The sequence below is a fragment of the Polypterus senegalus genome, chromosome 5 (assembly GCF_016835505.1).
Source record: "Polypterus senegalus isolate Bchr_013 chromosome 5, ASM1683550v1, whole genome shotgun sequence".
Taxonomy (NCBI): domain Eukaryota; kingdom Metazoa; phylum Chordata; class Cladistia; order Polypteriformes; family Polypteridae; genus Polypterus; species Polypterus senegalus.
Genome location: NC_053158.1, coordinates 153,737,575 through 153,751,852, shown reverse-complemented (window position 1 = coordinate 153,751,852; position 14,278 = coordinate 153,737,575). Strand labels below are relative to the sequence as shown.

Sequence of the window (14,278 nt, the reverse complement as noted above, 5' to 3'; positions counted from 1 at the left end):
ATAGCATCCCTTGTATGAAATCAACTGGGCAAACCCACTGAGGAAACATGTACCATAAATTAAAACACCCATTGTCCGCAGAAATCCGCAAACCAGCGAAAAATCCGTGATATATATTTAGATATGCTTACATATAAAATCTGCGATGGAATGAAGCCACGAAAGTTGAAGCGCGATATAGCGAAGGATCACTGTACTCCATATCAGCTCACTTATACCAGCCTCGCTGAAAAATGTGGCAGTATAAAGTTGAATGGAAGCTATCCAGCAACAGGGACTGGCAACTTTGTCAGGACTGATAGGATGATCCAAGAGGAAACTTGCTATACTTAGCCAGAAAGCTTAAACTTTTAAGAAATGTCTTTCAACAGGACAATTACCAAAAGCACAACATCAGAACAACAAAGGAGAGGTTTAAAATGAAGAACGCTAAATATCCTTGAGTGGTCTAGTCAGAGTTCTGACTTGAATACCATAAAACATCTGTGGCTAGAACTATAAATTGCTTGCCATTGTCACTTTCCAACAAACCTGGCACAGATTAAGCAATTCTGTCTCATTACAATCTGCAAAATTAATAAGACACTTTTCCAAAAATACTACTTGCTGTAATAGATGGTTGAGGTAGGTTAATGAATTCTTTAAAATTAATACCTACAAGCTGTTCAGTTTTTAAAGTTAATTTTTAAATGTTTATAATTTCTTTTTTTGGATATTACTGTGAAAAAGAGTGTTTGATTTACAAGTACAAATTCCCAGCTTGTGACAATGAATTAGGTTGGAGCCCAAAATCCTTTCCAAACAATGTATATATTACAGTTAAAGTATGTTGATGTATTCATTGTCTTTTTAGTCTTGTGGTATTGTACTATTGTGACTAGTCTGTGAAAAAAATGTAATTAAGAATTCCATTGTACTGTATACGTATGACAATAGATTGTGAAATTAAACACAGGGTGAATCAGCAGGGGATGCCAAAGTTAAAAAATGTACTACACCATTTCAGCAGGGTCCAGCATTGCACCTTTACCCCCACTGACATCACCATGTATAGTGTCCTCTATAATGTCTGGATCAAATAAGTGTTTTTCCTTGATTTACCCCTCTTGCCATATTTTAAAATTGCAAATGAAACAATTCAGGTGTGATTAAAGTGCACATTAAAGACTTTAATTAAAGGGTATAAGCAAATATTTTGGTCATACCCCTGGAAATTACAACACATTTTATTCATGGTTCCCCCATTTCGGGGCATCATAATGTCTGGGACATAGCAATGTTGAGTATACTGTATTAAAGCACTCATATTTAATACCTTGTTGCATATCTTTTGCATACAATGACTGCTTGAAGTCTGCGATTCATAGACATCAATCACCAGGGGTGGAGTATCTTCTCTGATGATGCTCTGACAAGCCTCTAAGGCAACCACCCTCATTTCATCATTGTTTCTGGGGCTTTTCCCTTTCAGTTTTGGCTTCAGCATATTGAAAGTTAATTTGGATTCAAACTGGGTGACTGGCATGGTCATTTGAGAATTTACCATTTCTTAGCTTAGACATACTCCTTTGTTGCTGTAGCAGTATGTTTGGGATCATTATCTTGTTGTAGGAAAAAGCACTACCAATGCGTATGGAGGCATTTCTTGGAACTTTAGCAGTTCACAATTCACTGTGAAACTGCCATAAGCAGTTACATCATCAATCAAGGTAAATGTGGCAGTACCTGTGACAGCTATACATGCCCAAGCCATAACACCCTCATCAACATGCTTAATAAATGAGGTGGTATACTTTGGATCTTGGGCAGTTCCTTTTCATCTCCACACTTTAGCTCATGCCATCACTCTAATACAGATTAACCTTTGTCTCATCTGTCCACTAGGCATTTTTCCAGAATGCTGCAGGCTCTTTTAAATACATTTTTGCACGCTGTAATCTGGCCATCTTGTTTTTGTGTCTACCTAGTGGTTTGCATCCTACAGCGTGGCATCTGCATTTCTGTTCATGAAGTCTTCTGTGGATAGTAGTCTCTGACACATAATACATTTGCCTCCTGAAGACTTTTTCTAATCTGTTGGACAAATGTTTGGGGCTGTTTCTTTAGCATAGTGAGGATTCTTTTGTCATCAGCAGTGTAAGTCTTTCTTGACTTACCAGTTCCTTTGTGAATACCAAGCTCACCAGTGTGTTCTTTCTTGTTAATGGTATTCCAGAAAGTTGATTTGGGTTTTCCTAAGGTGTTACTGATGTCTCTAATCATTTTATTCTTGTTTTTCAGCCTCATAATGGCTTCCTTGACTTTCACTTACTCAGCTCTTGTCCTCCTGTTGAACAATGTCAATTACAGACTCTAAAGGTAGTCTGTTGGTAGAGGCAAACCTACTGTAGGTATCTTATACCTGCACTAATGAAGCAACGAAACACACATGAGTAATCACAAACACTTCTGATGCCAACTATCCTAAAACATTATGGCTCTCTGAAATGGGGGACCCTATAAAATGTACTGTAATTTCTATATGGTGCAACCAAAATGTATTCAAATACCCTTTGATTAAAGTCTGCAATATGTACTTTAATCAAGTCTGAATTGTTTTGTCTGTAAATTTTAAATTGCGAAGTAGAGAGGTAAATCAAAAGAAAATGTGACTTTGTCTCAAACATTATAGAGGGAACTGTATGTCCAGATTGGGAAGCTGGTTTTAGCATGTTAAGCTTTACTGTACTTTTGCATATTTGCTCTGATTCCCAACTCCTCATTCGGGCCTTACATTTTCTGTCTTCCTTTCTTTCTATCTTAGCTGCAAATGAGGCTCAAAATAGATTTGAGATAGATGAACAAAGCTGAATGTCATGAACTATAACCATGTTAATATTTTATTACAAAAAAAAAAACTCTCTGAAATGTAGAATCTTATTTTTTTGGTCTATCCGGGTACACCTCTATAGACAGGTACCCACAACAGATAAAGTCAAAACCAAAATAAAGATATTGCATGGAATTAAATCTAAAGGCATAATAAACTTTACCTGTGAATTTGTCCATTTTTATGAAGATACTCTAAACCTTCCAAGACCTCCTTCAGAATAGTAGCTATACTTGGCTCATCCAGGACTCCATTCTTATGCTCACCTCTGGAAATAATATGCTTGATAATATCTAGCACAGATCCTAGAAAAGAAAAAATAAAACAAAGCAACAGGCATGTTAATTTATTGTTCAAGTATGTTTTAGTTACAGTGGCAACAGTTAATAAGTGAAGATTGGTACAAAATCCAGACCAGTTTCTCAAATCATACTTTTATTGTTTTGTATAGTATACTAAATAACCAGGCCTCCCTAACATTCAATATTTTTAACTCTCACATTGGAGTGTCAGATATATATTATCTATGATAATATCTTAATTGATGTTTTAACATTGTGCAAGCAGAAATTATCAAGTATGTCACTCACATTGCGGAAAAACAATTAAAACACACCTTTAGAGTCCATGCATTCACTGTCTAATGTAATCTAACAGGATAGACTACTGCATGTACATTGTCAGAACACCATAAATTAAACTAGCGTAGCTTCCTAAAAATGAGTGAGAAATTAGTGCCAGGGCAAAAAAGAGCCTTACAATCTATGTCGTTGGATTTAATTGCAATACATAGATCAACCTCGCTCATGTGGAGGTGGTCTGATGTTGCTTAAAACTACAGAGCCCCATAGATCTCAGACAGGGGGAAAAAAAAAAATTATGTAATTTGTTCAAATGGATTATTTTTATTTCCATAAGAAGCATATGTTTATCGGGCAAATTTTATTTCACAAGCCCTCTTGGTTGGGGGTCCTTGATTCCAAAGCACTTTATCATCTTTCATTATTTAAAAGACACGCATAGATTCCCACCTCCTTGTCTTGCTCCATCCCACCCCTATTGCTGCATAAGTTGGAGCAGGTGATGGCATAACAGAAGGAACAAAAAAGTCTTTTACCAGCTAAAGAAAAAAAAAAAACTAAACACCAACAGGAAGGTGACTCTCTGCACACTGCCATTGAAAATGAGATGAACAGTTACTTGATAATAATACCTCAGGTGGACAGTGATGTAAATTCACTTGAGTGGTGAATTGGGGAAACTTGCAAAAAAAAGTACCTGTACATCCCTGCCTCAAGCAGACCTTCTGAGAGGGCTTTCAGCATCACAGGAAATTGTAACATGCAAGCATGCTGCTCTGGAGCCAGATGCTGCGGACAACTGGTGTTTCTGTCACACAACTTTAAGTTTTCTCAGTAGAATTTTTATAGTCATTTCATTTTTTCTGATATATTTGTGCAATATTGGAAAGAACTTAAAGTTAGTAATTTGTTTAAAAATGCTAAACGTTTTGTTTTTTTCGATCTTTGAACAATATATAACAGAACTTGTTTACTTATGCTGTAGCTTTTTTCCTGTGCAGTATTTGGCAGAACTTTGGATTTTTACACTATAATATAGTATGTCAGAATTTTGTCCTTGCTTGTATGCTGCACAATTCACCTTTGAGTAGAGCAGTTTTTGTTTATCCAGACTGTAATGTTCATGCCCTGTACATCAATTATGATTAATATTTTATTCCCTTTGAATTTATATCTTGTTTATATTAAGGGTAAGTGTCTGTTTAAAATGCTCTCATTATAAAAGCTTTGCTGGCTTTAGTGCAATTGATTGTGTAACTCCTGTTGGCGACTTTGAAATGGTTTACTCATTCTTGCACTGTTTGATCTCAATTAATACTTTGACTGGTAATTTTAATGTTTTTGTGTTATCTTGAGTTCAGTTTTATGTAAATAAATAAGACCTGTTTTCCTTTACTGTTATTGCCATTAATCTTATTAATACGCTACAAATAATATACTACTAAAAAGACCAAGCTAGATCAATAAGACTTTTGCAAACATTTATAAAGGATGCAAAATATTGTCTAATTATCATTATCATCAATGTCCCAGAAAATATTAAAATATATTTGTTTTGCCAATATCACACACCCCTACTCTCACAGCAGGACATATCTGATTTAAAGTTGGTTTATGCTTTATGCAAAAGAAACACTGTAACCCACATGACTCTAAATTGAAGTAAGAAGGTTTAAATGAAGCAATGAAAATGCTACAAATGAATATTTCCAAAGGATGTATGTGCACCAGGGTAATAACATTAATTTTTGATGATAAGCTTAATATTTATAAGCTAACTACATTCACAATTCAGCCCTATTATATGACTGAGGGATTATTCATCTCTTCATATTCTGGAAATGTGCCAAGGTATTCTTCATAACAGAAACATAAAGAATTGCCTACAGGAAGTCAGAGTGTCTCCTTGAACTGAAAATCCCCTTTGCAAATGCACTCTAATCTTCTGCCAGCTGACTAAGGATTCTGAGATGTCTAATATTTCATTTCAATCAATAACAATGAACTAAAAAAAAGTCACTAAAGTCTCTGCATGCCTCTAGTATATGTAAAGGAAGCTAAAATATGTTACATTAAATGCATCTCTTTATGTCTTAAACTATATTGTACCATGATGGGCAGTTGCAATGCGGGAAAGAAAAATAAAGGTTCTGGGAAAACATTCTATCATGTTATACATATCACACATTAAGATGATATTGTTTATACAAATGCCCATACACAAACAAACTTATATGCACTTACTTTATACTATTACAGTAAATACAATCTTATATATTTATATACACATACATACAAACATTTATATACAACCATATACTTATTTACATAACTAAATCTAAAACACAATGAAGCCACTGTCTATTACAATAGTTTGAATTTAGTGAGACACAGATTTATCAAGATGCCAAAGATATTCCTTAGGGATTTTGGACCATGTTGACTTGATATAATGCATTTTACACAATCATTCTTTTGCATGGAACACAATACTATTTAAGCAATTTTTTTGTTCCGGGTGGCATGATGATGCAGTGGTAGCACTATTACATTTACATTTATTTGCTTGATTTTATCGACAATGCTGCAATCTTCATAAAATCAATTGCAACTCTCGAGAGACTGAGCGAGAAGTCTGAGTGTCTGGGCTTGCGAGTGTCCTGGATAAAAACCAAGATCCAGGCCTTTAATGACCTGTTAGGCACAGCCATCAGCAGTGTGTCTGTCCGTGGATAGAGTGTCGACCTTATCAAAAGGCTTTCTTATCTCAGCAGCAACATTCATGTCTCTGGTGACTCTTCCTATGAAGTCAGTAGATGGATTGGGAGAGCATGGGGTCATGAGGTCACTGGAAAGGGGTGTGTGGCACTCCAAATATCTTTACAAAAGGACGAAGGTCCAAGTCTTTAGAGTTCTGTTGCTTCCTATTTTGGTATATGGTTGGGAGACATGGATGCTATCCAGTGACCTAAAATGAAGACTGAGCTTCTTTGGTACTGTGTCTCTTCAGAGAATCCTTGGGTACCGCTGGTTTGACTTGTCGAATGGAGTCCTCGAATGAGACACATTACCTGTGAGGGAGGATCAGTTACGGCACTACAGCCATGTAGCACTATTCCTCGAGGGTGATCTGGCTCGCAGGATCCTGACTGTTGAGGACCCGAGCGGCTGGACCAGGCCAAGAGGATGCCCACGTAACACATGGCTGGGGCACATGGATGGTCATTTACGAATGGTGGGACTGGACCGTTTATCTGCCTGGGGAGTTGGCAAACCAAGATCCAGAGCTGTTTCGTTGTGTGGTGGGTGCGGCAAAAATGCTGTACCCGGTGCATACTTCCCAAACTGACCTGACCTGATACCACCTCAAAATAAGAAAACCTAAGTGTGTTCAATGTGCTTCCTGTGAGGAGTTTACATGTTCTCTACATGTCCTTTCGAGTTTCCTCCTGCTGCACCAAATTCTTTCCACAGTCCATAGACAAACGTTAGGTAAAACTGCAATGCTAAATTGTCTTATGTGTGCTCACCCTGTGAACAGCTAGTACACCATCCAGGAATGGTTCCCGCCTTGCGCCAGCTGCTTGCTGGGATTGGCTTCAGCTGCCCCGTGACCCTACTCTGGATAAGTGGATTTAAAAGATCGATGGATGTTGCCTCCCACACCCATTGCCATGCCAAAAAAATGTGCACATGCCAAACAATAAAAATCAATCTTTAAAGCATATTCATGCTAAACACTTTTCAAATAACTTTTAGACACACTTTATATAAGACTTGTGTAAAGAAAATACCTCCTTTCCAGGCCCATAAAATCTATAAATCTTGTTACCTTTTAAATGAATGTTAACTAGAAATATTACCACAAATAAATGAAACTTGCAGTGACACACAGATACTTCCATAAGTTTCACACTTTGTTGATTTACAATTTTAATCTTTTACTCCTTTAATTCAAAACTAGCATTGCTCGTTAAAAAAACATTGTTGTCATAACAACTGCTGTTGGAATTTGATGCAACAAAGCTTAAGCAAAATATATATCCATGTTAATATAACAAACTGGAAAAATAATAATCATCTTTTTCCTGTAGCCACCAATCAGCCTAACAAAACACTTGTGACCTATATTTATAAAATAAAACAACAGCACGGAGTATAAGAAATTAAAGTAAGGATATTAACTTTTTTTACACATTTCTAACAAAAGAGAGACACCTACAAATATATGAGGGAGAGTCAAGCTAAAGTTAGAAAATGGGATTTATTAGGAAATGGAACAAACCTTAACAAAACTGATAATGTCATTTCTCAATGTAGTCTCCAACCTTCTTAATGCACTTGCGCCACCTGCCTGGAAGTGCCTGGATTCTAGCAGAATAAAAGGTTTTGTTTTGTCCTTGCAACCACTCGTGTACCACTTTCTTCAAGTTGTCATCTGTCTTGAATCGACGACCACCTAGATGTTTTTTTAGCGGTCCAAACACTGGAAATCACACAGTGCCAAATCTGGTAAATAAGGAGGATGTGGCAATACCTCAAATTTCACAGTTTCTCCAGACAAGCCTTGGTGTCCTTAGTAGTATGTGGGTGGCCATTGTCTCGCAGCAAAATGACTCCTAGAGACAGCAGTCCCCGTTGCTTGGATCAAACAGCATGCTTCACATTGGTCTCCAGCAAGTCACAGTAGCTTGCACTAGTGACTGCAGTACCCCTTGGCATGTACTGCTTAACAGTAACTCGGGTGCATGAGTTGTTTGCAAGGGCAAGACAAAAACCTTTTATTCTGCAGGAATCCAGGCACTTCCAGGCAGTGCACCACACAAGTGCACTGAGAAGGGTGGAGACTACATTGAGAAATTACATTATCTGTTTTGTTAAGGTTCATTCCATTTCCTAATAAACCACATTTTCTAACTTTAGCTTGATTCCCCTTCATAATTTAAATTAAAAAATAATGAAAAATTGCTTATCATACTGACGTGCATCCTTTGAGCTAACAGCCATATAATGCTCCATATAATGGCCAATGTGTATTGTAAAACCAAATGTTTTAATGCTCTCTGACTTTGCTTTTTTTTTGGCAAGTATGGAGAAATATATAAACTTAAAGGAAAAGACTAAGCAGAGTTAAGGACAATACCAGCTAAGCACAATAAAGCCTTCACTGATGCAAAAGCAGTAAAAGAGTGCTTTATAGGCATTTTATTGGAGCTTGCTGGTGATAATGTTACTCAGTCTATGAAACTGGTTATTCAAAATTGGGTGACAGATTGTGTCAGTCATACTGTTCATACATTTCTAGCCATTGATGAACATATAGACAACACATATGCGGGGCATCTGTTCATTTGTGTTCAATATTCAAGTGTAATTCAAAGAGGAAAATACAGTTTGGGGACCTGAGGGTAGCTGAGCACCTGCCCCTTTTTCTCTAGGTGCTGTTTTTGCTATACTTGTGCCTCTCCCCACTTATCCCACTTCTAGGAACTGACCTTATAATGGAAGCGGCAACAGAGGAGTTATTATTGAATTTTGATATGAATTATTTACTGCATCTTGTGTGTCTTATTAACAATAATTCAGCACCTGCACCATTCAAACTCTCCACACATTCCTGCTGCTAAAGATACCTAAAGTGTATAGATTGTACGACACATATAGCTTAAGTCCCCCCATTAAATTTTTCCATGCACATTTCCTCACCGGTCAGAGTCACAATATTATGTATAAAAGTTCATTCAAGATAAATGTGCAATACATGGAATATCTATATTCTCTTCCAAACAACCACATATTCACATCACATATACATTAAGTTGAAGAATCATCCAAGCATTTGTTGTACTGTATTCATTCTGGTGTTATTGTCATTTCACATGATCAAGCTCAGTCATTTGAAATACTTTTTTTCGTGAAAATTCAATTGTGAAATGAAGTTCTACTTACTAACGAAACAAATAATACAATTTAGGGTTCGTGCATTATATATATACTGTACAAATATTTGCATGATTAGCATCATTTTTTTTGTAAAATATTTCCCAAACATATAAACCTTGCATTTCTGTGATAAAAACTGACAAAAAAGGAGAGAACAGTAGCACAGTGGCTAATGCAGCTACCCCTATACATGATTGACATGTGTGTTAGATTAAATGGTTACCTTAAATTCGCCCTGTATAAGAATTTGCCCTGCTAGTACACCTATGCAAAACCAAAGATAAAAGAACCTACATGGTTAAACATGCCTTAATATTAAATACAAATGATGGCTTAAATGAATGGCTGTCTAAAGTCAAAGATGTTATGAAGAAACAGAAAAGGGCGCACAAAAAAAAAACAAAACACCAGAGTTGTTTACTGAAAGAAGGTCACATCATTTAATGAAAAGCACAAAGGAAAAATCTAATTGAAGGATACAGCCCATTTTATTGTCTGGGTAGCATTTATCATTCCAACTTGTTAATTTGAGTTAATTTTAATCTTTGGAATAAATGCAGAGAAAAACAAACTTAAAGTGCAACTTAAGTCATAAAAGATTAAGCCAACTCATTAAATTAATATGATAAAATAGACAAAGCTGGCACATTAAATTAGAATTCCTGCCTGCCTAAAATGTCTTTGAAAAGGTCTTCCCCCCGAGGTCCACCTAAAAACTCTTATCTCTCTGGGTTGCTGTAAAAATTAAATAGTTTTATCTAGCAAATACTAATTCTGATTAATAATATTCAGTTCAAAACACATAATTCCCAAATCCTCCTACGGTTTAGCTAGTATAAAAAATAAATAACCTGAAATAGGTTTCTGACTTTCATGGGGCAAATATTTAGGCAGTTAAAGAAAATACTAGAATGCACCAGAAAAAGCTTATTTCCGATAAAAAGCTTCTGTGACTGACAGAATGAATCTGTCAGTAATTAAGGAATTTAATGCTGTTAAACACGACAGCACTTCAAACCACACCATAATGCTGTTTTTGTTACTTCTTCTGCATCTACCCTTCCTTCTATTATATCACCTAGTTCCTGTCTTTGTTAGCAGGTCGTCTGAGCTATGCTCTTTAAAATAGTTATGTTGTGCAATACACAGTGTAGGCTAAATTAATTAAAGCAATGCTAACCTGGGCAACAGTCAGCTCAATCTGGGTTCTCATTTGTACATTTCAGTCTATGGTGTATGCCTTATAGCTAAGTAATACAGCTTATTGTATCTATTTGCCATGCTTTTTAAACCTTTTATTATTTTATTTCTGACCTGCATTACTAGGCAGAATATTTGCAGATTTCTGTCTATTGTGATACTCACATACAAAGTTCAAAAATAACCCAATAATATTCATCTACAATGCTTATCTCATACACGTGAATGGAATTTTCCTAATACCAGCGTTCTTTCAAGTCTAAAGCCTTTGAATGCAACTTTTGAAAATTGCTTATTCAGCTATATAATAAACACTTTCTTGAGAATCTGCTTAAGAATGTCTGTTAAAACCCTTCATTGAACCTCAACATTTTTGTACTGCATTTTAAAACTGATATTTTTGGACTGAACAGCATGAATGTTTAGCACAAGTACATAGGTCCTGATACTGGTTTGCACTGAAAAAATTGCAGAACATATAATGAATATCTGCCTCACTTCTACAATGGTTGATGCTACTGTACATTATGTAACACTGGTGGAAATTCTATTCTTGATATTTGAAAACAGTGGCAGCACAATGAAACTGATACTTTGCCAAAAAACAAAAATTAAAATATATATTTTTTAAAAATCCAGGTCAGCAAATCAATAAATCATATGCACTAATAGTTTAAGTTGTACTGTTGCAATCCCTTGAAAATCTTAGTAGAAACCACTAAATCAGGCTAACTTCTGAGCTTTCTGCCAGTCAGTCAGTCACTGTCCAACCCACTATATCCTAACGCAGGGTCACGGAGGTCGGCTGGACCCAATCCTAGCCAGCACAGGGCGCAAGGCAGGAACAAATCCCGGGCAGGTGCCAGCCTACCACAGGACACACACACCAAGCACACACTAGGGACAATTTAGGACCACCAATGCACCTAACCTGCATGTCTTTGGACTGTGGGAGGAAACCGGAGCACCCAGAGGAAACCCATGCCGATACGGGGAGAACATGCAAACTCCACACAGGTAGGACCCGGGAAGCGAACCCAGGTCTCCCTACTGAGAGGCAGCAGTGCTACTGCGCCACCGTGCTGAGCTTTCTGGTTATTCAAGAATTACTTTAACACTAAAGGCAAAACCAGAGTAACACAGCTCAGTACGATCTTAATGGGATGGCTGTAGAAGAGTAACTGTTAAAATTAAGAAGTTCCTAAGCTGCACAGAACATTTTAGTTTTAAAGAATTTCAGTAAAATTAGGACCAATATTGGATATTACAAGTTAACAATCAAGCACACAGTCACAATTACAAACATCAGGCAAATTTAAAGACAATTAGACTAACCTACACAACCAGTATAAGGGTGGAAAACCAAAGCACCTGGAAAATGTTCAAACCAATGCAAGTGCTCAGTTACACACATACTGTGACTGGGCTGAGATTCAAATCTAGTTTCCTGGAGCTATACCACTGCAATACCACTGTATAAAACATTAGAAATTTAGGTTTTGTTGCTAGACCAAAGGATTCAGAGACAAGTTCCTATCAACAGGTTGTAATGCTACTACCAATCATTGTAACAACCATTATAATAATTGACCTAACTGTGGATTAGTTACAAGTCATTACAATTACATCAAGAACATGATGTACAACTTGAAAAGCCCAAATCTAAAAAGGCACATGCATTAGAAGTTGAACAAAAAATCCACAGATCTGATTAACAACAGAAAGAATACTTACCACCACTTAGTAACTTCATCACAAGCCACAGTTCATCCTTCACCACAAAAGAGGTGTAGTAGGAAACAATATTAGGATGGTGACACTGACTCATTGCTTGGATCTCTTTCTGTAGGAAGGGAAGACAGAGTGTGTTGTCAGAACTTTAATTACAGTACACATATACAAAGTGAAAAATTGCCTTTCAGATGGAGCAATTCAAATGGTGAAATCACAGGCAAGATTTAAGGCATGATATTTAGTGAAACAGTAAATCAGGTTATCACTGGTACAAGCAGTAACTCAATGTTTGACCTCCATGTCAAGATTTTACAGAGCTATGTTTCTCTGCATATATACATACACAGTTCCATGAAAAAGTATTTGCTCTTTCTTGGTTTCCTTATTTTACTTAATCATAACACTAAACTGTATCTGGTTTCTAAACAAATTTAGTATAAAGACAACCCAAGTAGGGCAGCACGGTGGCGCAGTGGTAGCACTGCTGCCTCGCAGTAAGGAGACCTGGGCTAGCTTCCCGGGTCCTCCATATGTGGAGTTTGCATATTCTCCCCGTGTCTGCGTGGGTTTCCTCCCACAGTCCAAAGACATGCAGGTTAGGTGCATTGGCAATCCTAAATTGTCCCTGGTGTGTGTGTGTGTGCCCAGCGGTGGGCAGGTGCCCTGCCTGGGGTTTGTTCCTGCCTTGCGCCCTGTGCTGGCTGGGATTGGCTCCAGCAGACCCTCGTGACCCTGTGTTAGGATATAGCGGGTTGGATAATGGCTGACTGACTGACAACCCAAATAAAAACAATACACAGTTTTTATATCATGTGATTTATGTGAAAAAAGTTCACCAACAATATAACACTCAAGTGAAAAACAATTGCCCACTGAGCCACTAAATCAACTAATTAAACAAATGAAATGATAATGGGTTAAATTAGACTCACAACACCCAACGCTTGATTGCTGCCATCCCTATTGAATCTAAACATCATTGAAATAAAACCTGTTTTGTAATGGAAACTGAAAAAATGTTTTCAAGCAGTAGCACATCATGCCTCGATCAAAAGAAATTTCAGAAAACCTGAGGAAGAAAATTACTGAAATATATCTGTCTGGAAAGGGTTACAAAGCAATCTCTACCTGGGACTCCAACAAACCACCACGAGAGCCACCATCTCCAAATGGAGAAAACTTGGAACAGAGGTAAATCTGCACAGGAACACCCAGCCTAGAAAAATTTCCCCAAGAGTACATGTAACTTCTAGGAAGTCCCAGAAGAACTCAGACTGACGTATAAGGAACTGCAAGCCTCTCTCAGGTTAATTAAATAATTAATGAATTAATGTCAGCATTCTTGATTTCACTATGAGAAATATGAGAAAGACACAGGTGTCTTTCTTATAGAGGTGCAGCTTGTTGACATCTTTTGCTGTGCTGCTCGTTGTATCCTTTACATGTACAGTGCCCTCCCTAATGTTTGGGACAAAGATACATTTTTTCCTTGATTTACCCCCTCTGCTCCCGTTAAAAATTACAAATCAAACAATTCAGACATGAGTAAATAGTACCCTACATTGATGGATTAAAGGCCAGAAGTCGACATGACCATCATCATCAAGTTCTTCCATGAGAACCCTGAATACCATGAGGACTGATTGAGGTCATTTATGTTAGGTAGAATGCCCAGAGGGGACTGGGTGGTCTCGTGGCCTGGAACCCCTGCAGATTTTATTTTTTTCTCCTGACATCTGGAGTTTTTTTTGTTTTTTTTTCTGTCCTCCCTGGCCATCGGACCTTACTTTTATTCTATGTTAATTAGTGTTCCCTTATTTTAATTCTTATTTATGTTTGTTTTTTTTCTCTTTCTTCATCATGTAAAACACTTTGAGCTACATTATTTATATGAAAATGTGCTATATAAATAAATGTTGTTGTTGCAGACTTTAATTTAAGGGTATTTGCA

At 37.0% G+C, this 14,278-nt stretch overlaps 1 protein-coding gene across 1 annotated transcript in view; it reads right to left on the bottom strand.

Moving 5' to 3' along the window:
- The window catches only part of oxsr1b (oxidative stress responsive kinase 1b), a 245,389-nt gene that overhangs the window by 119,797 nt on the left and 111,314 nt on the right, over nt 1–14,278 (bottom strand). The window contains exons 3-4 of the mRNA XM_039753524.1: nt 12,328–12,436; nt 3,033–3,174 (exon numbers count right to left, since the gene is read on the bottom strand). Of these exons, the coding sequence (XP_039609458.1) occupies nt 3,033–3,174; nt 12,328–12,436 (251 nt within the window). The remainder of the gene's footprint in view (nt 1–3,032; nt 3,175–12,327; nt 12,437–14,278) is intronic.